The sequence below is a fragment of the Danio rerio genome, chromosome 17 (genome assembly GCF_049306965.1).
Source record: "Danio rerio strain Tuebingen ecotype United States chromosome 17, GRCz12tu, whole genome shotgun sequence".
NCBI classification, from domain to species: Eukaryota; Metazoa; Chordata; class Actinopteri; order Cypriniformes; family Danionidae; genus Danio; species Danio rerio.
In genome coordinates, this window is record NC_133192.1 from 49,827,694 (window position 1) to 49,854,407 (window position 26,714).

General features: G+C 34.0%; 1 protein-coding gene across 3 annotated transcripts in view; it reads left to right on the plus strand.

Moving 5' to 3' along the window:
- Nucleotides 1-26,714, plus strand: part of tmem63c (transmembrane protein 63C) — a 143,213-nt gene that overhangs the window by 59,973 nt on the left and 56,526 nt on the right. For 2 of the 3 annotated variants that reach the window (XM_005158882.5, XM_068214295.2), the window contains exons 3-10: nt 848-927; nt 8,032-8,119; nt 10,760-10,797; nt 17,260-17,402; nt 20,559-20,610; nt 21,984-22,092; nt 25,120-25,193; nt 25,306-25,386. In XM_005158882.5, coding sequence (XP_005158939.1) covers nt 848-927; nt 8,032-8,119; nt 10,760-10,797; nt 17,260-17,402; nt 20,559-20,610; nt 21,984-22,092; nt 25,120-25,193; nt 25,306-25,386 — 665 coding nt within the window. 3 annotated transcript variants of the gene reach the window in all.

Below are 26,714 nucleotides of genomic sequence, written 5' to 3' on the forward strand. Positions count from 1 at the left end.
CAAGTTTTTGAAATATATCTTCTATATTGATTTCCATAATACATTTTTTTCTACTATGGTAGTCAATGGTTACTGGTTCCCACATTTTTTTTTTCACAATATCTTCTATATTGAAAAAGAAGCTCAAGCAGGTTTGTAAAAAGCAAAGTAGTGAGTAAATGACAGAATCTTCAGTTTTGGGTAAACTATCCCTTTAAACATTACTCAGCAGGACAAATTGTTCATGATAAATTTTCTAGAGCTGCGCAGAAATCCTTCTTCCCCTTTAAGTTTTGCATAAGTTGCTAACCGTACTAAATAGAGAGCTTCCCAGCAGTCGGCCGGTGTTTTCTGTTGTCTCGTCATTGACTGCTTCTTCCGGAGTCATTACCAACACAAGTGTGCATGCAGACCTCGCTGCCTGTTAGTTTCCAAGACAACCACTCACCTCGTCTTTCTCTGGCCAAAGAAATGCCTAATTATTACTGCTGCCCTGGGGTCTAGTCAGTCCAAGGGTTTACTCACATAAATAGCCTTTTATTTTTATATCAGCAGCTTTGACACACATTTAAAGTGCCGCAGTGTGTGTGGTTGCTGGGTACTCTGGAAAATAATCACTTTAGGTTATTATTCACTATGAATGTCATTTAGGATATTGACATATAATTTTAAGAAATTTTACATGCAGCAAATAAGTAAAAACTAGTTATAATAATACTAGTATGATAATAATAATGATAATGATAATAATAATAATAATAATAATAATAATAATAATTATTATTATTATTATTATTATTGGAAATGTGGTTATTATGAATATATACAGCATTTATGCATGAATTAATGTGGTGTTCCTTTGTTTTAGATCCTGCTTCTGATCTTCTCCTGTTTGAGAAAGGCAGCGTGGGACTACGGCCGTCTGGCTCTGCTTATGAAAAATGACAGGTATCATCTCAGAAGTGTTGACAGTTTGGAGAATGCATTAAGCTGTAAATAATTGAGCGAGTGTGAGTATGTTTGTGTCTGATGTTGGAGTGAACGGAATGCTTATCAGGTCAGTGTGAGATCCTGGCGCCACCTGCTGGTTACTGACGCATATTGTGAAAAAATATAATAATATAATATAATATAATATAGTATAATATAATATAATATAATATAATATAATATAATATAATATAATATAATATAATATAATATAATATAATATAATGTAATATAATATAATATAATATAATATAATATAATATAATACAAAATAATATAATATAATATAATATAATTGGCAAAAATAATGTTTAAGTTTAAACGAATCATCAAAATATAATGAATGTTAGAAATTTTTGTATGTTTTTTGGCCATTTAGGCAAATTATAGCTTATTGTGAAATTTTGATATTTTTTATGTGCTTAAAAACCGTGACAGGACATCTATTTTTTTATTTCTAATCTATTTGCAGCATCACAATAATTAAGAATAACAGAACATATTAAATTACACTAGAAGCTGCAGCAAACTCCTTGGAAACACAAGATATGCACAATAACTACATCAGACACAGGTGTAAAACATAATCAGTGACCACTACACACTTCTTTTATTCAGTATGTACTTAAATGTTTAGAGAATGGATTATATAAATTACTTTTTCCTAGTCTGAAAGCCCCAAACCCTACATTATGTATCTACAACTGTCAATTTGTGTGCATTTTGTTTGTTTTGGTAATTTTATTGAAATGTACAATAAAGATATTTTAGAAATATATTTTTACCCAGATACCTTGAGGACAAAAATATCCCAACTAAACCACCGAACCCCCCTTAAAGCGCCAATATTTAATCCCAGTGCCATTTCATTTTGAGGTGTCAGTGTGAACATATTTCACTCCTTATACTAACACAGCATGGAATACTACATAAGTATATTAATTTGAATGCACCCTATGAATTGAGAATAACAGGGATGTGGTAAAGATCAAAATAAGAGCCCTTAGTCACAGACAGATAGTGACAACAATATAATCAGTTATTAATATTTCATCTGGTCTTCTTAGCAGAACCACTGAAGGTCTCAGCAATCTTTCTCCTGCTTGATATTTTACATTTCAATAAAACTTAGTATAGAATATATGTAAAGAAAACACCCATGCACTCCACCTGACATTTTTAAATACATAATAGAGGATGTTGGGTTTTTTAGACTTACATTGGATGAAAAAAAGAAACTTAAACTATTAATGCAGTATCCATTTAAGTACATACTAAAAAGTGTATACACTGACACAACATTACATTTTGAATACTTTGAAATTACACTTATTGTAATTTGTAACAGCTCAATTTATTTGTTTTTCTCAAAGTATAATTTAACTTTGGTTCAAACTGTAAAATTTGGTCAAATCAAACATATTTATTGTGGTCAAGAGGAAAATGACATTCACACAAAGTAAAAAGGTATATATATATATATATATATATATATATATATATATATATATATATATATATATATATATATATATATATATATATATTTATTTATTTATTTATTTATACAACAGTTCTATCTGGATCTTGAATCTGATTGGCTGATAGCCGTAATAAATTTAAGTAACATCAGCATCCGTACAGCCTCTTTACCTTTTGTGTATTACTCCGCCCACAAACAGCCTGCAACAAACAGACACTACAGTTTGACAAATATTACTACTGTTACAAAACAAAATATACTTTTGAGGCTTTTTTAGTCGAGAATGTATTTGTTTAGATTGCAACTATGCAGTTTATTTGCAAGAATAGTTCCTATTTTAAAATATTTACAATTTCTGCTATAATTTGCATGTTCCTCATATTTTAGTGATTCATTTAAACTTGCACATATTTTTGGCCCCTATATTACACTGTAAAAAATGCTGGATTCCACACAATGGATTTGTGTTGAGGCAACATGAGGGAATTAAGTTAACTTTACGTTAAATTTAAGTGGATTGAACATAAAACAATTAAGTTGTCCGTCAAAAAGGTGGCTCAGAGGTTAGCACTGTCACATGACAGCAAGAAGGTTACTGGTTTGAGTCACAGCTGGGTCAGTTGGCATTTCTGTGTGGAGCATGTTCTCCCTGTGTTGGCGTGGGTTTCTTCTGGGTGCTTCGGTTTCCCCCACAGTCCAAAAACATGCGCTGTAGGTGAATTGAATAATCTAAATTGGCCATAGTGTATGAGTGTTTCCCTGTGATGGGATGCAGCTGGAAGGGCATCCGCTGCGTAAAAATATATGCTAGATAAGTTGGCAGTTCATTCAATGTGGTGACCAGATAAATAAAGAGATTAAGCAAAAGGAAAATTAATAAATGAATTAAGTTATCCCCAAAAAGCCTTGTGTTGAATTGAATTGAATTGAATTGAATTTTATTTGACAGATTTTAGACAAACTGTTCAAACAGTATTCCATACACTTTGTTAAAAAAAAAAAAAAACTGTTGAGGATAAAAACACAATAAAGCCCTGAGCTTATTTCCATTGTGGTCCTCTGTTAAATAAAAACAATGTATGGCTTCAAAATACTAATGAAGAATAAAACAAACAGTCGCCAAAGCAGTACGAACATTTAACTTATCCCGCACATGTTCACACAGCCAATGGTCTTCCAGCCGCAAACCTATTCACACTCAAGTAACATGTAAATTGAAAGATCCTCGTCCACCATGCAAACTAATTATCCTCATCAAACAACCATCTTTTGATAGCTTTTTTGAACAACCTTAAATCCTTTATTTCCTTAATTGATTTTGGTAGTTTGTTCCACATGATTGCACTTGTATATAAAAACATATTTTTCCCCACTAAACTTCTAAATTTAAATAAACAAATATTAAAATCCCAACTCCTAATACTGTATGAATGCTGTTGCCTCACCATTTGAAAATAGTTTATCAAATAGCTAGGAACCACATTATTAAACATTTTACGTACCATTCCCAGTTTTAAAAAACACACTCTATTACTAACAGTTAACATACCTAATTTATTAAAAGACTCTTTGTGCAGATGTGCTCTAGGATGCATTTTTAAAATTATTCGTACTAATTTATTTTGTGCCTTTTGCAATTTCTCCTTCAAATTTTGTGAGCAGCTATACCAAAATGACGTAGCATAATCAAAATGGGGTTGAATTAAAGCTCCTGCCAACAATTGTAAAGAATGAACATCCAAAAGATCAGATTGCATTGCTAAAAACCTAATTTTTCCATAAATCTTCGTAAAAACTTTTTTTGCCATAGCATCTCCTGATAATTTATTATCTATTAAACAACCCAAATAGTTTATCACATTATTTGACTGAATTTTCCAGTCATTAATCTTAACTACAAAATTATCATCTTTTTTTAATTTCACTCTTGAAGCAAATAAAATAGCCTCTGTTTTACCCATGTGTAAAGAAAGTTTGTTTTCTAAAAACCAGTTATAAACACTTTTTAACTGTGAACTCATAATTTCTTCCAGGGCCCTTTTGTCATGATGAGATACTAAAATTGCGGCATCATGAGCATAAAGATAGAGCTCCTCTGAACATGATATTTTTAAAACATTAATATATAAAAGAAAAAATAATGGAACTAAAATACTTCCTTGAGGTACTCCACGATTGATTGATAAGGGAGCAGATAATATACCCTTTATATCAACTCTCTGATTTCTATCATGCAGATATGACTGAATCCACTTTAAAGACCCTTTATCAAATCCAATTGCCTTTAATTTATATAGTAAAATTTGATGGTCTACAGTTTCAAAAGCCTTCTGAAGGTCCAGCAGCACCATTCCACAATATTTGCCACCATCTACAGATCTCCATTTTTTGTCTGTCATATGTAATATACATGTCTCAGTGGAATGTAATGCTCTAAAACCTGACTGTAACTCATACAAAATATGTTTTTTAGTAATATAGTTGACTATCTGTTCGTATACAATTTTTTCCAGTTCTGTTGTTTCATTTAATTTTAAATAAGTAAACAGCAAACATCATTTGTTAAGTGTACATTTCAGTGTGCACAACATGAAGTGTGTGTATTTGGTGTCCTTAAAAGTAGGATTTAAAGATTTATACCTCAGTCATTTAGTGTGCCACCCGATCTGTTTTTTTACATCTTTTTGGGGATGGTTGTATTTAAAATTTGAGCTCACACACAGGCATGGTGTCCCTTTGGGGTTTGTGGGTGGAATTCCATCATAAGTCTTTAGGCTCATGCAGTTCTGTTGTCGATGTGTTGCTTTATTCAGCATCAGCATGTTGCGTTAATGTCTTTGTTTACGTGGATGTATGTATGTTTGCAGAGCGTTGCATCAGTCTACGGAGAAAACTTCAGCTATAATGGCAGTAATATTTATTAATCACAAGAGAGTTTCACCTGCTCTTTCTCTGCTTCCTGTGATAAATCTGTGGGTGGGAGTGTTGGCTCTTTTGTGATCTTGAGGCTAATTATAGAAAAATTGGTACACTATAAAATATTGTATATAAGAGAAGAGATTTTCCAGTCAAATGTTCAGTTCATGCTTGTTTTGCCTGTTTATTTTAATTGTTTCTTCTTTTAAGATATCTTGGATATATTTACATTAATATATATTTAGTAATGCCATTTAGTAAGTGACATTTAGTAATGCACATTGTTACATTGAATAGCTATTACTGGACCTGAGGTAACATATGGAAGATTGTATTTTTATTTGTTTATTTGTTTATATTTTGTGGTGTGTTTCAGCTATTGTACATGGGAATATTAAAATAATCATTCATTCATTTATTCATTCATTTCCTTTCCAGCTTAGTCTCTTTATTATTCTGGGGTCACCACAGCGGAATGAACCGCCAACTTATCCAGCATATTTTTTACGCAGCAGATAGGGCAAGAACTGAACTTACCTCATGAACTGTGTGTGAGATCGCTTTCCCTCTGCCACACCATCCACTTGCTTCACCTCTCTGCTGTGGTTGCATCGCACTAATAAAACCCTTAAAATAATTCTTGCTTTGTCTCCTTTGTGTGGCTGTGACACTTCCAGCTGCAACCCATCTCTGGGAAACATCCATACACATTCATACACAATCATACACTATGGACAATTCAACCAACTTAATTCACCTGTACCGCATGTCTTTGTACTGGGGAAAATCGGAGCACTTTTCAAAGTATCTACTGAATCATATTTTTTAGGTCCTAAACATGCTTTAAAATTTATGAAACGTTAAATGACGAATGCTGGTTTCAGAATTCAGTTTGGCAAAATAGGTCAATAGGGTGTACTTTCTTTAAAGTAAACATGGAATTTGGTAAAGCATGTAAAGTAATAATACCAATAAATATCCAAAAAGAAGTAAACCCCTAAAAAAACAGTCACTTTAAATTTTCTCAACTAGTTTTGTGTAGTTTTGTATTTTTTCAGTTGTTGTTCAATAACAGGGGTGACATGGTGGCTCAGTGGTTAGCACTGTCACCTCACAGCAAGAAGGTTGCTGGTTTGAATCCCGGCTCGTATGCTGTAAAGGTGAATTGAAATAACTAAATAGGCCTACATGTGTGAATGAGTGTGTATGGATGTTTCCCAGTACTAGGTTGCAGCTGAAAGGGCTGCTGTGTAAAACATATTCAGGATAAGTTGGCAGTTTATTCCCCTTTGCTGACCCCTGATGAATAAAGAGACTAAGCCAAAGCAAAATGAATGAATGAATGAATGTTAAAAAACCAACTACTAGAGATTGAATCAGATCAACATTTGATCAGTCCAATCAAAAGACCTTCATGATGTTAAATGCCAAAGATATTGAGCTTTTGTTAACAAATTGTGATGCTTTGCCTTTTCTCTCAAAAATAAAAATGCAAAAGCTGTCACTATAAGGCAGTGCCTTTTCAAAGGTACATTTCTGCATCTAAAGAACACATATTATAAGTAATAGTATCTAAAAAGTAACAGTTTGTACCGTTATGATACCAATGTGAACCCTTTAGATCAGGCATGTCCAAACTCGGTCCTGGAGGGCTGGTGTCCTGCAAAGTTCAGTTCCAACCCCAATCAGACACACCTGGGCTAGCTAATCAAGCTCTTACTAGGCTTTCTAGAAACATCTTTGCAGGTGTGTTGAGGCTGGTTGGAGCTTAAATCTGCATGACACTGGCCCTCCAGGACCGAGTTTGGACACCCCTGCCCTAGATCATAGGTTTACCTCTCAACTCCTGGAGGGCCGCAGCTCTGCACAGTTGTGCTCCAACCCTAGTCAAACACACCTGATCCAACTAAACAAGGCATTCAAGACTACTAGTGTCTAGGGTTATTTCTCAATATGCGTTCTTTAGCTTTCTCGCATTCTTGTGTTCTCGTGTAAAGTCGTCATTAAATGACAAAGTACAGTTCCAAAACTCAAGACCGCAAAAACAGAGGATGTGTGAAAGATATCGAGGATGCACCGATGCAGACTTCAGCACTGTGCTCGCTCAAGAAGAAGCGCAGAAATTTTTATTATTAAAGATCAGAGATATAACTTAATTATCTCAGGAATTTTTCCTAAGTGAGATGGGGAACATAAACATTAATTTGAAAATATTAATTAATTCATAAACACCTTAAGGTTGTTTATTTGCTGAAATTCATATTCATATATTTTTTATTTGTATTGTGTAAAGTCTATTTCTAAGGTATTTGTGTATGTTGTCAGGTATTTTTGTATGGGATGTAGTCATGAACACCTTGAATAGTTGGATCCAGTGTGTTTGATAAGTGTTGGAGCAAACCTATGCAGAGCTGCTGCTCTCCAGGAATAAAATTTGAGACCTATGCCTTATATACAAACCTTTGCCTATTCTTAAAGGTACTGCCACAGTCAAAGCTTTTGTAACAAAATTTCTGAGTATTGAAAAAGGAAGTTATCACTCATCCATACTGTACAATGTCCGAATTTCCCCTACAAGTTATAGCATGTTTAATAGACTTTGTCATTTTAAAATATGCCTTGTGTAAAACTATGACCTGCTTATTTTCTTGTTTGTATTATAGTTTGACATCACTATTCTATGGAGAACAAAGCGAGAAGGAGAAAACCCCATCAGACTCCAGTCCGTCAGACTCAGAGACCAAGGACATGGTGAGAACTTTTTGTCAAAGAAAAGAAAGAGACACATTAAGGAAAAAGCATCACATACATCTTCAGTTTCAGTTTCTTTCATTTTTGTACTAATTTAAATTTACTAATTTTAATTCAAAACATCACAATAAATTGTAATGCAGAACATAACAAGAACATAACAAACATCAAAAACTATAATAAACAAATAAATAAGCTTTTATAATTTCAGAAATATATAAAAATATAATACGTAAAATATTTCCCAATTTTAAAAAAAATCACAGAAGGGAATGAATCAATACTTAAATAACTATTGCACAGTTCGTTATAATAGTTATAATAATAACATTTTGTGCTAAATTAACTATTTATTAATTTCTTATTACACACTAGCTATCAATAGTATTTAAGATACGGTATCATTCAATAGTCTTATAATGACAGGATAAAAACTATCATGAAACAGCGCTGACTTGCTCCTCAGGCTCTTGTAATGCCTCCCTGATGGCATAAGCAGCAGAATATGGCCAGGTTGGGTTACATACCTTATATGGTAACACTTTATAATAACTACACACTATAAATCATTTATTAAGCATTAGCAAATAGTGAATTCATTATCTGTTAAGCATTAACTTTACATTAATAAGTGTTAGTAAGCAGTTTATAACTGCAGCTACAAATGCTCTATTCTTGAATTATAAGCACCGATATAATGTGTTTAATGATTGTCTTTTCATACTCTGTTAATGATTTATTTTTCATTACTAAATTAAGTATCGAATTATTTACAAACCGTTTGTATTTAAGTGTAGTTGAGGGTTTTCAGGACCATTCAGAATGAGTTAGTAAATGATTAATAAACTATTGAAATCAACGTTTATATGTCTTATTATTCAGGCATATAGTAATAGTTAACTAATATATTATTAAATGCTTTATTTATTTATTTTTTTAGTCTTGTGACCTACTCTAAAGTGAGCACTACACATGCTTTATAAATGCCTTATAAATGACTATTAAAGGCTCAGTATCAAATGAACGATAATCTGTGCAATCTTTCTAAAAAGTAAAATTACTGTAAAGTTTAAACATTGCCAAAAGACAGGAGTGTCAAAACATGACATCCAACTGGATAAAACAACAACAACATAATAATTTAAAGATGTAATGTTTAAACTCGAAAGTGATTCTATTTTAGATCAGGTTGCAAAGATTTATTTTTCATTTGAAGTACAGTTTCATTTGTGTATCTTTAAATGAAAAGAAATGAATAATAATAATTTTTTTCCTGTTTAGAATTTAACTGAGTCTTTATTTGTCATTTATAAGGGATTTATAAAGCATAAATAGTCCTCACTTTAGATTAGGTCACAAAACTGCATGAAGTTGAGTTAATTAAGCATTTATTAACATATATAGAAACCATTAATATATGCCTGAATAATAAGACATATAAACGTTGATTTCATTAGTTTATTAATCATTTACTAACTCATTCTGAATGGTCCTGAAAACCCTCAACTACTCTTAAATACAAACAGTTTGTAAATAATTCGATACTAAATTTAGTCATGAAAAATAAATCATTAACAGAGTATGAAAATACAATCATTAAACACATTATATAGGTGCTTATAAGTCAAGAATACAGCATTTGTAGCTGCAGTTATAAACTGCTTACTAACACTTATTAATGTAGAGTTAATGCTTAACAGATAATTAAATTACTATTGCTAATGCTTAATAAATGATTTATAGTGTGTAGTTATTATAAAGTGTTATCAAAAAATCTTCTCTCTGTTAAACAGAAAATGGGGAAATTTTAATAACTCATTTCTAATAACTGATTTTTTTATTAATTACTGCTTTTATTCTGGCCGAAATAAAACAAATAAGACTTTCTCCAGAAGAAAAAATATTATCAGACATACAGTGAAAATTTCCCGGCTCTGTTAAATGTCAATTGGGAAATATTTTAAAAAAGAAAAAAAAAAAACAAAGGGGGCTAATAATTTGGACTTCACCTGTATATATTTGTTGTTTTTTTAGTTTTGTACTTTTTATTGGTATATTTTTTATAATTATAACATATAAAAAGCTCTTTTTACTTGCAAGACAAGTCGTATCTTGGGAACACCTGATCAAGCAGAAACACTATCTTTTCTTGAGTGAACCAAATCCGACAATACAAAATCCCAAACCATTGCATAAAAACAAATAAAAGCATCAGTACAACTAATAGAAATTGTTTCTAGCATCCCAGTCACCTCTATGATGATCCATATTCACAACTGCTAAAACCTAAAGACACATAGAGGCACAAACAAAGTTCAATCTGTCGACGTGCATTAGTCAACTGCATCACCCCGGAGCTGATGTCATCTCAAAAGACGCTATTTTCTTTTATGCACAGTATCTGTCCGTTTATATCCTAACCTCACTCTGTCTCCTTGTGTTTTATGTGTGATGACAGTTCACGTCCTCACAGCCATGTTAAAGATATGCATGGCTTTTTTCCGCTTGTTACGCTGCGCATGTTCACTTAAAGAACAAATGAGTCCGACAGATGCTAAGCTAGCCAGACGTGCTCTTTTTTTATTATTATTATCCAGGCCTTTTTTATGACACCGTTGTCTTCCCTCCCTCTCTTTATAGGGCTTCTGTTCCTGGCTCACATCTTTGTACCACATGAAGTAAGTGTGCAGAAGTGGTGATGTCATCAAGCGGCGTCCTGTTTGCTCATGTTATATCTCATTAAGAAGGGAAAACACTGGGGTAAAAGTGGACCGGGCAGTTTCCTAGCACATCTAATGTCTCAAAAACAGCCTTTCAGAACCGCTAGTCTGTCTCCAGGGTTGCTGAGATGTTATTTGGACGACTCGGGTAGCGTGTCCGTGCCATATTTAGCTGGTTCCTTTTAAAAATCTTCTTGAGAGTCTCCTCACTCTGTGTGAGGCGAAGCCAGAGGCGTGTGTGTATGTGTGTGTGTGTGTGTGTGTGTGTGTGTGTGTGTGTGTTTGTATCTTGTAATCATAATAGCCCTCAATGCTCTTATGTATTTGTGTGGTCTTTTAAAGAAGCTGCCACACATATATTGTTGACTGAAGCCAATAATTCTCTGGGAACAGAGTGAACATGGTCACAGAGGCTTCCTGGGCACTTTTAAGTGTAAAAAAAGTTGTTTTCAAGTAATCTGGAAAAGCTTTAAAGGAACACTCCACTTGTTTTTACACTCATTTTACAGCTCCCTTAAAGTCAAACAGTTGAGTTTTACCATTTTTGAAACCATTCAGACGATCTCTGGGTCTGATGTGAGCACTTTTAGCTTAGCTTAGCATAGATCATTGAATTGGATTAGACCATTAGCATCTCGCTCAAGACAAAAAAAAGTTTAAATTATTTTACATTGTTTATTATTATTTAATGATGTAACTACTGTAACTAGAATTAGCATAGCGGTCATTCTAAGCGTTCTCATATAAGACAGGTCCTATTCACATTTAAAGCTTCTACTGAGGCATTAAAATTAAGCTTTGTAATGTCTGTCTTCATGTTTAACATATCATCCTAAAAATACATGTTTTTAGGATGCAATACATTTTATTTGTAATACAGCCTATAAATACATGGTTAGACTACATTTTAGACCACCCACTAATTTTCACTTTCACAAGCAGGGGAAAAAAAGCATTTTCCGGGCACTAAATATGCTGTTTTAAAAGACGTATCGGAAGTAAAGTTATGTTTTTGCTAAGAGAATGTTTTGTTTTTGTTTGCTTGAAGTAAGCTAGGCAACAGAGATATGCATATTTAAAGTCACAGGGACAGTTGCAGGTGACCAAAGATCTTAGAATCACTAAGAGGCAACACTCAATAGAACGTTCCATTGCAACAGCAGTGCCAAGCAACAACCCTGGATTCCGTCATTTTGGAGTGAAAGTGATCGACTATCCATTGGATCTTATTGCTGTTGCGATGGCAAGCAGCTGCTTTTTTAATTTATTTATTTAAAAAGCGCATTAAAGCTGAGATACAACCTGAAAGACGACAATACAACATTTACTATCATAATCATTAGCACGTTTAATGATTTATTTTACAGACCGTGGAGTCTAGTGTCTGTTTACCAAATCGCACCAGAGTGTCGCCTCTTGGTGATTTTAAGCTGTTTGAGGTAACTGAAATGCATGTGGTCATTTTGATCGCTCTGATAGTTCTTGATAGAAATAGTATCTTTTGTGTTTTGTAGTTTTAATAAAATAACAGTGTTAGAATAAAATAAACACATATTTAGTAAAATTCAGGGAATTATAGATATGTGAGTTTTATTTTAACAAAGTTATTAAATGGCAAAAATTATTCTGTAGTGTACTAAGATTGGTGGAAAATGAAAAGTGTCTATTTTCTAGGTCAATAATTATATTATGTAGCACCTGAACATTACTTATCTAGCTAAGTAACTGTCATACATAATATCAATGCACCTGCTGCAGCCATGGTACAGCAGCAAAGTTTCTAGATTATGACGCACAGAGTGAAAATATAGTTCTTAGCCATAGCAGCCTATAGCAACGTTTCTGTCAGTCACAATGTAACTACAGAAGATTCAAGCATTAAATAAGAAAATGGACAAAAAAAATATTTAAGTGAGATGCTAATGGTCTAATCCAGGATGCTCAACTTGGTCCTGGAGGGCTGGTGTCCTGTAGAGCAGTGGTTCTCAAAGTGGGGGTCGGGACCCCCCGAGGGGTCGCTGGGCAATGAAGGGGGTCGCCTTGTGATTTCCAAAAATCTATTTATTTTTATTAAACCATAAGAATTAACTTATTTTATCCATAACTATACTAAAAAAATAAAAATAGTAGTTTATAGTTACTATATACTATATAGTTACTATAGTAGCTTATAGTTACTAGTTCTATTGGATTGCGACCCCTGGGGTAATTACATTATATTAAAGGCAGCAATAGCGTCAGATGCATTTTGATTTTATAACACCAAGTTATACTTTCTGGCACATTTAAAGCACTGACACAAATTTAATTGGTGTGTTTGCGTCATTGCATGCAAGGTTTCTGTATTTATAACCACCTCAAAGGATATTGGGGGTCGCGAGTCACTGGCATTGTTATTTTGGGGGTCGCGGGCTGAAAAGTTTGGGAACCCCTGCTGTAGAGTATAGCTGCAAATACAACTAGACATTCCTGAAGCAGCTAATACAAACATCCTGGCAGGTGTGAATTTAAGCAAATTGGATCCAATATCTTGTATGATTCAATGATTTATGTTACGTTAAGCTAAAAGTGATTCTGCTAGACCTGGATATTGGATTAATGGATTGAAACATGGTAAAAAAATAAACTGTTTAGCTATATTTGGACTTGTAAAATGAACCTATTTCCCAAGAAAGTGTGTAAGAGGGTTTCTTTAATATACAGTAACATTGAAAAGCTTGGGTTTGGTAAGGTTTTTAATGCACATAAAATGCAGTATGATTGTTCTAATAGCACAATACAAAAGTTTTGTGAAATAATTTAGCATTTTATGACAGTAGATTTTGCTTCTGTGATGAAAAAAGCTTCAGTCTTTAGTGTCAAATGATCCTTCTGAAATCATTCTAATTTGCTGATTTGTTGTGCTGCTTAATGCTTTTGCGTATATGCTTTTGTTTCAGAATTTATTTATTAATTGAAAGTTTAAAGTGATGGATTTATTGAAAATACATTTTTTTTTTACTTATTTTTAGATTTATTTTATTATGTCTTGGTTTTGATTAAAAGTATTAGTATAAATCTTTAAATAAATAAAAATAAATAAATAATGAATGAATGAATAAAGAGTTTCTATTCCCAATTGGACTACTTTCTGCCGTTTTTAGCAATGAGAGTCTGTAGTTTAGTTCAGTTTACCACCACCAACCAATGTTTCATAGTTTTCCAAAATCTTTTCTAGTTGAACATTTTTTTTTATTTATTTTTTTTACTGTTAGTTCAAAACATTTTTTAAGATCTCTGTACTATAAAAAATATGTATATGTAGCCTTTTCTATAGTTTTATGTCTCTATGCATGATTAAAAAGATCCATAGTAAATGAATTGTACATCCACAAAAACATCATTTATTCATCGTCCACTTCTTCTAAACCTGTCTAAGTTCCTTTCTTCCATTGAATACAAAGAAAGATATTGAAGAATGCTGAGAAAAAAACCTGCTTTTTATTTTCATAGCATTTTTTTTTTCTATTAAAGATGTCAAGGTCTGCTGTTTCCAATAATATTTAATTAAATATTTTGTTTTGTGTTCAAAACAAGAAATAAATTCATAAAAGAATCCATTGAGTTTGAGTAAATGAAGATTTTTTTTTTCATTTTTGTTGTGAACTATTAAGACGATAATGCAATTACAGATGTCACTACTTTAATTTGTTTCCTTTGTCGCCATACATACCGTGGCGGTGGCGGTAGTTGATGCGCCAGCAGCTTCTGACCGCTGGGTGGCGCTTTAACCAGAGATTTTCAGCTTTGCCTTTTCACAATACTAAATAGACGGTTCTGTATATGTATCTTATGTGATGTGATGTGTTTAATTAAAATATAATTTGTTTTAGTTTTCTTAGTAATAAACATGCTTCTACACTATACTGTATGCTTTAGAAACGATACATGGTGAGAAGTATAGCCATAGGCTGCAAAGAGCAAATATAAGAATTTAATTCTTTAGTCTTTATAGTGCCCTATTAAATTGCATTGGGGTGAAAAGAATGTTTCGAATTCTTTGACCATCATGGCGATGTTATTACCTCAAATCTTAAACAAGCGCTTATGAAAAACAGCACACACTATAAAATAATATTAAGATCATCGGTGGCGGTGGAGCACGTCACCTGACTGTGAACTTGTAATCACCTCAACTTACTTTATCAGTAGGCTATTTATGATTTATTACAGGCTATGTTACAAATATTAGACCAACTGCCACTTCATGTAAAACACTCTCATGCACTCAGAACTAGTGGCAGTTATGAATTAAATAAATGGGCATATCCGCATCCAAAGTGAGCCGCTTGTTATTTATCGTCTGTTTATTTTCTCTGTTCATTTCTCTTTCACACGCATGCAGAAAAACAAATCTGCTTGTTTAAAAAAGCACGTTATGTCCACTAATGTATAATAATAATAATAATAATTACCTAATATATCCATAATGCAGGGATGTGTGGTGCTTTGACTGGATATCTAGGTCGAAAGCTAAATTTTTACCTGTTGCACAGCATAGACTAGCCTATAGTGTGGAAAAATATCATTCACAACCTGGGATGCCAAAACCATCATTAGCCAACTAAGGCTACAAGTTCCGTTGTTACAATTATAGTTTGTTGATTTGTCATTTCCCAAAAGTTTGTATAAAATAGTTTAGTTTTTACATATAGTATTGCATTAATTGCATAGTCATTAAAGGGCACCTATGGTGAAAAATCTACTTTTCAAGCTGTTCAGACACATATGTGTAGATATAGTGTATAGACCGGCATGTTGGGGTGATATAAACACACCCAGTCCTTTTTTTTCAATTCAACAACATAAAAAGGTGGACCAATTGGAGCTGGTTTCAGACTGACTACAACTTGACGTAGGAGTGCGGTCCCCCCGCCCACCAAATTGATTGACAGCAGGCCCGTGCAGAGACCATCCAAAGGGCATGTGCAGGTTAAATTTTTTGAAGAGCGGGGGGGTAGGGGTGGTGGTTGTTGTCGCGCTCGTACTGAAGAGCGGTGTTGTCGCGCGCACTGTAAAGCGGAACAGAGGGTGTGTTGTGTCGCGGGGGTACTTTCATTTTCGTCACTTTCTATCCAAGACTAAAAAGGGCATGTGCACTGCACAGGTTGAGCCCTATGTGTGCACGTGCCTGATTGACAGCTTTGCGTAGCATGTCCTGGTAGTCACGCGTATAATCATATCAACAAGACCAGACATGCGCAAAGCAACCGGGAATAAAAAGTCTGTTCAGTTCGCTAGGATCATCAATCATCATCAAATGTGATCAAGAGTAAGTTTCACATGTTTAAAATGTTTTAAAACAGTGCACGTGTGTAATGAAGTACAGCGATTTACTTCAGCTTTACTTCATCAGCACAGCCGCGTGTCAGAACAATCATGAACGAAGACGCTACAATCCTGGTTTGTGGACGTTAAATCAGGTTTATTTTGTACATTAGCATAACAGATATCCATTCAGCAATGGAGATTTGCCTGTATTCTGTCACATATATGTGCAAAAAGAGGAAGCTAATCGCGCTCTGTCTGTCAGTGTGTGTGTATGTGTGTCGGTCTGTATGTTTATGTGTTTATCTGTGTGTGCACACGCGCATGAACTTTTTACATTGACATTGTGTATGTGACTCATCAATGCATCTCCACAACAAATACTCATTGGTAAAGTTCTTACTGTAGTATTTCTCACAAACGCTACATAAGATCTTCTTTCTAAGTCTGTCTGTCTGTTGTCTGACGCAGCCGAGAGAGGAGATTAAGGCACGCTGAAAGGCACGTAGAAACGGTGGGCGGGGCGGACTATCCTTAAAGGCGCAGTACGACTAAACAGCCCCCTGGTGAAAAAATGTTTAAAAATAAGATCTTTTAAAAGGTATAATGAAAAATCTGATGGGTGTTTTGAGCTGAAACTTTACAAACACATTCTGGAGATGCAAAACACTTATATTAAATCTGGAAAAAGGGGTAACCTAGGTGCCCTTTAAATAGTTTTTATCGCCCTAAAATTAACGCATAGATTATGAGATATTATTTAAAACACAAACCTGTGTTTCAATGACGGATGTGGGTGTCAAAAAATACTTTTTAAATCAATGTTTTTGTCTTAATATTATTTAATGTGAACAACACTTAATAAAAATTTTAATGTATTTATTTCACCACCTTATTGGAAAAAACTGTATCAATTACAGTGCTTCCCGCGCTTGGGTGGTAGCCGGATTGAAACACACCATTTACCCACATCACATAAATAGCCGGTAGATCGTGCGACAGTAAGGGTCACATTGAACTCTCACCTACTGTAGCTTGTTTTCCATGTGTCTGCCAAATGAAGCAATACCAATGTAAAGATCATAATAAGCCTTTCTTTTCTTTGCCCTGCAGGGATGAAGAGATCCGCAGTAAATGTGGCATTGATGCGGTCACATACTTGTCTTTCCAGCGCCACATAATTCTGCTGATGATGGTGGTGTGTTTGCTGTCCCTCACCATCATCTTGCCCGTGAATCTCTCTGGAAACCTCCTCGGTACCTTCACTACACACATCCTGCACTGGTTACTGTTTTCTCCAGCATGTGCTCAGCCATAAAGAGTTCATGACAACAGACACAACACATTCAGTCTCCAGGAAAAGGCAGTATATTTATAAAACAACATTACATCAACTGCTTAATTCATCAGCGTGCTTAAACCTAAAAAAGGCTGGTTAGAATAATCTCATAAATTAGTTTTGACAGGCTGTTTGAATAATTGGGCTTGTTTCACTGATTTTGAAGTCGTAGTCTAGAAGAATGTTCTATAAAGATATATACAGAAGTCAGAATTATGAGCCCTCCTAAATTACTATTTCCGCCCCAATTTCTGTTGAACGGAAAGAAGATTTTTCAACCACATAATAGTTTATTAACTCATTTCTAATAACTGATGTCTTTTATATCTGCCATAATGACAACACATACTATTTTAATATTTATCATAATATTTTTCAAGATACTAGTGTTCAGCTTTAAGTGACACTTAAATGCTTAACTAGGTTCATTAGTTTAATTAGACGAGTTAGGGGGATTAGGCATGTTATTGTATAACTACGTAAATATTGCTAAAGGGAGTTAATAATATTGACCTTAGAGCTGCTTTTATTGCAGTCAAAATAAAAGAAATAAGAAGTTTTCTAGAAGAAAAAAATATTAAAGGAATTACTGTGAAAAATTCCTTGCTCTGTTAAACATCATTTGGCAAATATTTGAGAATAAAAATAATCACAAGAAGGCTAAAAATTCTGATTTCGACTATTTGCTTTACATGAAGATAAGCTTCTTTCAAAATTAATATACTCTTCTTTGACCACAAAATATTGGGTTTAAGTAAATGGTTAAGAGCATATTATTGGATCTTAATTGCAGTGATCAATGGCATTTTATATTTTGCCAACAATTTTACTTGTATGATTCTATATGCATTCTATATGATTTGCAAAACCTAGTTAATGCAAAGCAGAACTTTAATATCAGTAAACATCATGTCAGATGAAATATCCCATGGCAATATTTCAGGATGACAATAATAACAAGATTCACCTAGTTTAAATTTAGAAGGAATGCTTCATTTTGCATAAAATTTGACTGGCAATTGACCTGAACTCTACTGAGAGTCTCAGCCTAGGCTTATTGGAAACACATACCTGATCCTACATTTTAGCAAAATGTAAAATATGAGCTCTTGATTTTCAATACACTTTTTAGATAACAAATCCACTTGACTATCCACATTTTTGCAAATCTGAAATATGTTACTTAGGGTACATTTTATTGTAAGTTTTAGATACACGTCCTTTTTGTAGATCATCTAGACCAGTGAACCACTCACCTAACCCAATCAGTAGTGTTTTCAAAACCAAACACTAGAGCTGTAGTTACTATGGAGTCAATCTTGGGCCATATATACTAACAAAATAAAACAAAATTTTGCAAACATTAAATTAAATATGGAGCAAAAAAAAAATAATAATAATTAAAGCAAATCTCAAAAAAAAATTATGAAGCGAACATTAAATTTTGAGAAATAAAAATTAATTTTGCTAAAATATTGGAACCCTGTAACCATTGACTTTCATGGTAGTTGTTTATTTTGTTGAATACAAAAGTAGATATTTTTTAAAAATGTTGGAAGTCTGTAACCATTGACTTTCATAGTACTTGTGTTTATTTTGTTAAACACAAAAGTAAATATTTTGAAAAATGTTGAAAGCCTGTAACAATCGACTTCTATAGTATTTTGTGTTTGTTTTGTTGAACACAAAAGTAGATATTTAAAAAAATATTGTGAGCCTGTAACCATTGACTTTTATAGTATTTGTTTATTTTGTTGAACACAAAAGTAGATATTTAAAAAAATGTTGGAAGCCTGTTACCATCGACTTTCATAGTTTTTGTTTACTTTGTTGAATACAGAAGTAGATATTTAAATATATATAAATATATATATATATATATATATATATATATATATATATATATATATATATATATATATATATATATATATATATATATATATATATATATATATATATATATATAGGAAGCCTGTAACCATTGACCCATAGTATTTGTTTATTTTGTTGAACACAAAAGTAGATATTTTAAAAAATGTTGGAAGTATGTAACCATTGACTTTCATAGTACTTGTGTTTATATTGTGTTATATTATATTATATTTATATTGTGTTTACTTGTGTAATGTTGAAAGCCTGTAATCTAGTATGTAGCCTGTATTTTGTGTTTCCTACTATAGGAGTCAATGGTTACAGTTTTTCAAATCTCTTCAAAATATCTTGTTTTGTGTTGAACGAAAGAAAGAAACTCATGAAGGTTTTGATCTACTTCAGGCTAAATAAATAGTGAAAAAAATTCCTTATTAGCTAAACCATCCCTTTAAATACCTTTTCATCTTCCTCTTCGTCGTTTTCTTCTTTTTTATATTAAAGATTGCCATTTGAAAACAGCTGTAAAAGTCTGAGTTGTGCAGATGCTGCTGTTGTGTGGGCTTGCCCATGAATGACTGTAGGAAAAGCCTGGGAAAACCGTTGAAGGGACAGAAGCGCTCAGTCTCAACCCTCTATTAGTGGACGCGTGTAAAAGCATAATTCAGACCACCCTACAGTGTTTGAAGATGACTGGGTGGCACGATAGAGGGTTTGAAGAGCCAAGTTAAATATGGGAAAGGCCTTGACTGTCCGCGCCACAAGAACAGCAATGGTGGAAACCGCCGGCTTTACCTCGTGTTGTTCTCAAACCTGCAATGAGCTTTTCATGTGACTCCGAAGACCTCAGTGGCAGAAGTTTACTGTGGCGTTAAATGTGGATGTGTGGTTAACCGGTCTGTGGCACTGCTGGTTAGAAAAGGGTGGGGGTTAGACTCTGACTGTCATCTCTGTGCAACAGTTTGACACTGTATTTGTGATGTAAACCAGCACATGCATTCACAAATTCGTCATGGCAACCCAAACCTAGAGCATAATGATTTGGGTGTAGAGTTGGTGTTTTTTTTTTTTTAATTTCAAATTCTCAGTTTGTGCTGTACCACACAGGCCTCAAGATACTTTCAGACTTTTATTTTTGAGAGTTGGCATGCGAGAGGAACATGAAATATAAACACATGTTGTTTGTTTCTATGCTTTTCAGGAGATAATCCAGAGAATTTCGGACGAACAACGGTGGTTAATGTTCCTGCACAGTGAGTTTGGGTTTAATGATGGGTTTTGACAATAAAAGAAAAAAAAAAAAAAAAACTGAGCTTGTTTTTTTAAATGTAAATTCAACAACTTTTTACAATGTATTATTGCCAATAGTTATGTTTTAAAGTTAAGCTCCCTTTAGCAGCTTAGAAAATAATAATAGAGTTGTGTTGCATGGGTCATTAAGATATTGCCTCTGAACAGGGTTGCCAATCAAAATGCACATTCATTTAAATGTAATGTGTGGATTTAATAGATGGTTTCTTACACACTATTTTTTTATACTATTTAAAATTCATATATATATGAATTTTCACAGAAATGTCACTTTTTCACAGTATGTCTGATAATATTTGTACTTTTGGAGAAAGTCTTTTAAAGGTCAATATTATTAGCCCCTTTAAGCAAATTTTTTTTTTCGATAGTCTACAGAAGAAACAACATACAATAATTTGCCTAATTACCCTAACCTGCCTAGTTAACCTAATTAACCTAGTTAAGCCTGTAAATGTCACTTTAAGTTGTATAAAAGTGTCTTGAAAATACTTAAATATTATTTACTGTCTTCATGGCAAAGAATAATAGCATATTGATGCTTATTAATATATACTATTACTTATATATATATTTAAACAGTTATTAGAAATGAGTTATTAAAACTATTATGCCTAGAAATGTGCTGAAAATCTTCTCTCCCTTATACATAAACGGGGGTGGGGGGGTGGGGGATGGGAACTGGGGGGCTAATAATTAATTTCAAAAAAGTATGAAATTCCCTCAAAATTCAAAATAATTTTAAAAACTGTAATTCCTAAAAATAAAATGATAGTTATATTTAACAAAAGTATATTTGAATTATTAATTATTAAACAAATTTACATTTCAAGGCCTGCTTAAAGGGATAGTTCACCCAAAAAGGAAAGGTCTGTTATCTTTAATTCACCCTCACTTGCTTTAAACCTTTATGAGTTTTTTTTTTTTTTCAACACAGAAGAAGATATTTTGAAAAATGTTGCAAGCCCATAACTATTACATCCATAGCCTTTGTGATTACTAAGGGAGTCAATGGTTACAGGTTTTCAGATCTCTTCAAAATATCTTCTTTTGTGTTGAACAGAAGAAAGAAACTCATAAAGGTTTTAAACCTCAGGCTAAATAAGTAGTGAGAAATATTTCCTTAGTAGGTGAACCATCCCTTTAAATCTTACTCATCTGCTTCTTTTTCTATTAAACATTGCTTTATGTGCATGCAAAGTGAGTTGGGCTTTAAACGATTGATGAAGAGCTGAAAAGTATAGGTTTGTTGATTTAATTGGCTTATTTATAAGGTTGTTTGCATGATCCTAATCTTAGTTCTGTCTTCTCGCATTAGGAACATATTTCTGTGGTTGCACAGTATCTTCGCTCTGCTGTATTTTGTGATCACCGTGTTGTGCATGGCACATCATTCCTCACGACTGGAATACAGAGAGGACGAGAAGGTTGGTGTGTGTGCGTGTGTATATGTGTGTATATGTGTGTGTGTGTGTGTGTGTATATGTGTGTACATGTGTGTGTGTGTGTGTGTGTGTTTGTGTGTGTGTGTGTGTGTGTGTGTGTGTGTGTGTGTGTGTGTAATTACACCTTATATTTCTTCCATAAAGGACACTGCACAGCGATTGCAAGACAACCAAGTGAATGTTTGCAACAAAATAAATGAAGAAAGGTTTTATATTATTGATGAAATATAAATGAAGTCAATCAATCAATTTAGACACATTTAGGGTCCTTAAAAAGTATTAAAATGTCTTAAATGCTATTTTACAAGTTATTAGTATTTTTATCATTGTGCTAAAGTTTGTCTGAATTTAATCTGCGAATATCACAACACAGGCCTGTTCTGAAAACGTACCCTATATACATTTCTAGAAATCACAGATTATGTAGCCAGAGGAATGTATTGCTGCATTTCATCTTTAAAGCGAATGCTATGGGGCGGTATGAGGCCGTTCCTTTTCACATTTACCAGCTGACTGCTTACCTTCATATGGGCAGCTTTTCCGCTGTTACCAGTTTGTCCGGTAGCTTGACACTTACTGTATGTCGGCAGACTTGAGATGCAGAGCAAAGTTGACCTGCGACAATGGAGTCTGGCAAAGAAAGATTCCAGACAGCGGGTAAGACAAAAACAGAAGCCAACAATATAAATAAACATGTAAATATCAGGGTAAACATGTGGTAAAATCTGAAAACATGGTAAAAAGCAGACGAGGGTTTTTCTTTTTCTGTATTGCTTTTTAAAACTCTCAGTTGGGTTTAGGGAAGGTGGTGGGCAGGTCAGTTGATGCTTTTGAAAAAAACTATTCAGTCTGTTAGTCAGTCATTCAGTCAGTCGACAAGATCAGTTGGCACGAAAAGAACTCGTGAGAGCAATTTGAGATCTCATATGTGTTTACAGCACTCTGGTGGATTTGCGAAAACAAAAACTGCCAAAAAACATAGCTCATGGAACATATTTGGCGCTCTCCAGGAATGTATATAGGGTTGCGTAATCAGAATGAGCTTGGGATGGTATATCAGGATCCCATGTAGTTTATAAAATCGATTTGACATCCCACTGCTTTGTTTACTCTATTAACCAAGGCAATACCAGAATTTCAGCAGTCCTTTTGATGCCACCTGCTGGATTAGCATTTTTATTCAGTATATGAATAACGTTTTAGTTTTGTATTAGTTTCTTAATAATTTAGTAAATATTCTGTAAGTTAAAATGTCAGCAATGCCACCGTTTGAAACCGAAAGTGGCTATGATGTCTTAAAATGTATGGAAAAAATCTTCAAAGAAGATCTTAAAAGAATTGAACAATACTCTCTGATTCCTGCATATACCAAGAAGATGTGATTATAATATAGTATTGAATAATTAGAAAAGAAATAGAAAAGAAATTAGAAAAAATATTTTATCAATTACATTTTGGATGGCACAGTGTCTCAGTGGTCATCACTATCGCTTCACAGCAAGAAAGTCGCTGGTTTGAGTTGAGTTGAGTTTGCATGTTCTCCCTGTGTTGGCGTGGGTTTCCTCCAGGTGCTCTGGTTTCCCCCACAATCCAAACACCTGTGCTATAGGTAAACTGAATAAACTAAATTGCCCATAGTGTGTGTGAATGATCATGTATGAGTGTTTCCCAATACTAGATTGCCAATAATAGTTGGCGTTTCATTCCGCTGTGGCGACTTTTCAAATATAGACTTAGTGCTCGTACACACCAGGACGCTTTTCATTTGCGTTTATCATCAGCGTTTTTTGAGACCCAAGTGATTTTCACTTGCGTCGAGCAGAAGAGTATGCATAATCACTCCTTGACGTTAGATGCCGTTACACAACTATAAAAATAATGCTTTTGCGCCTGGCATTTTGCACATTGGTGAGCACTTTTACATTGGCACCTTAAATTTAGTCACGAGGTGTTAAACGTCAATGGAAAATGCTAGCAAAAAGCATCCCGGTGTGCACGGGCCTTAAGACTGAAAGAGTACTGAAAAATCATACTCAAGTAAAAGTACCATTACTTGCCTAAAAATGTAGTACAAGTAGAATAAAAGTATCTGTTGTAAATATTACTCAAAGTATGAGTAAAAAGTAGCCCTTTTTTAAAGTACTCAAGCGTAGTGAGTAGTGTGTTTTATGCTTATAAAAGTTGATACGTTTACATGTGATTTGTGCATGTGTGTGTAAACGTAACATTCTGTTGTGCACTTATTGAGTTTCACTTTTGTGCCTGGCATTTTGGTAAGCACAATTACATTAGCGCACTTTATTTAGTCACGAGGCGTTAAGCGTCAACGGAAAATGCAAGAAAAAAGCATCCCGGTGTGCACGGGCCTTAAGACTAAGGAAAATTAATGAAAGAATAATTACATTTTGCAAAAGTAAAAGAAACATTTCATAGATTAGTCATTCATTCATTTATTTTCCACACATACTCATTCACTACGGAAAATTTAGCCTACCCAATTCACCTGTACCGCATGTCTTTGCACTGTGGGGAAACCGGAGCAACCTTAGGAAACCCACGCAAATGCAGGGAGAACATGCAAACTCCACACAGAAACGCCAACTGACTCAGCCGAAGCTCGAACCAGTGACCTTCTTGCTGTAAGGTGACAGCACTACCTACTGCACCACTTTTTCAAAATAAATGTATTGTTTATAAAGGAATTCATGCTTATATTAATGCTTTTAACAATAAATAGTGTTTAAAAACATGCCAAGGAAACTGCTGGTTTCAGAATGATAAACAAATAGTATTCAGTTATTTGTCAAATAAAACAAATGTATAATGATAAGTGTGTTAAACGAATCTGCATAAAGCAGTACTTTGATGCTATTTCAGCAATGTTTTCATTGATATACCTGCAATCACTTTTCTACCAGAGAATTATATTCTTTTACTGCCTTGCAAGAACTGGTATTCCCTTCATAAATTGCCCTGCTGGCTCTCATTTTTGATTTATTATCATTGCAGGTGGCCAGAACTCTAATGATAACGTCAATTCCCCGCGAAATCTCTGATCCCGGCCTGATCACCAAACACCTGCAGTGAGTGAAAAGCACATATCTGATATACTGAGCTCCATTCTTCAGCATGCTGGATATTAAATGTCAACACAGGCGAGTGTAAAAACCCCATTTCTCCTCTGTGTTCAAACAGTGAAGCTTATCCCAGCTGCACCGTCACAGACATCCACTTCTGCTTCAACGTGCAGAAACTAATGAAGCTGGATTCAGAAAGGTCATTCACATGTTTACACTCATCTTCTAGCAAATATTGTAAATGAATGTTATTATAATGAATGCCAAGATGTTTTAACATTTGATACTTAACATGTATTACAGTCACGCATTATTTTAATGTACAATTCATGCTGTTAACAAACCATAAACTAAGAGTTTTACCTCAGTGAACTACTAAATATCTGCTTATTTTTAGTTAGTAAGGTAGAAGTTGGGTTTAGGTATTGGATCAGGGATGTACAATAAGATCATACTTTATACAGTACTTTAAGTGCTAACAAACAGTTTATATCTTAATAATAGGCAAGCAATAAGTCAGTAGTAAATAGTGTGAAATGTTACTCAAACTAAAGAACTACTTGCCTGTATTACTATACTTTTTTGAATTACTAGTACTTATAGGGGACTTACCAATCTACATCACACATGATGTCACATGGGTTCAATCGCGCATAGCGGTTGCAAAAAAAGGCCGGTTGCAATAGCAAACATGACATTTTGTGCGGTAGGATACCAATTTTAAATAGAAAACTTAACTTTTACCGTACACCACACTGCTTTAATGCCAACCGCAGACATCTTTGGCTAACATCCATCATGAGCTGAATGGAGTGAGGACCTGATTAAAAATGCTCGACTCTGCAGTTCTCATTTTATATCAGGTAAGTTCACGCTATGCTGAATCATACACATTACTCGTTTTTGATTGCAGCAATGATTCAACAAAAACAGTTAAATATGGATGCACACGCTAAATGCTAAGAATGAAATGTAAAAATGTACGTTCACATACCCTGCCGTACAGCTGCAGCTCACTGTCAGAATGCAGTTGTTTTGCTTGTTGATGATTACCCAGGCCTTGTAAAGTTGTAAAGACTTCTTTCCTTGTCTTTGGCTTAGCAGAACCTTGGTTTTTAGGACTACATAATGTTGATTCTCGTAATTATGGATCATTACAAAATTGTTGGCATCCAAAGACTTGTATGCCTTTAATTCCTTTCTTGTACTCCGCTGCTCATCCGTTTGCACTGGCTGCCAGTTGATGCTCGCATTAAATTCAAAGCTTTGATATTTGCTTACAAAGTGACTTCTGGCTTTGCTCCTTATCTGCTCTCACTTTTGCAGATTTATGTGCCCTCCAGAAGCTTGCGTTCTGTGAATGAACGTCGCCTCGTGGTTCCATCCCAAAGAGGGATGAAATCACTTTTCCAAACTCTCGCATTCAGTCTGCCCTGTTGGTGAAATAAACTCCCTAACTGCATCAGAACGGCAGAGTCACTCGCTGTTTTCAAGAAACTACTAAAAACTCAACTATTTAGTCTCCAC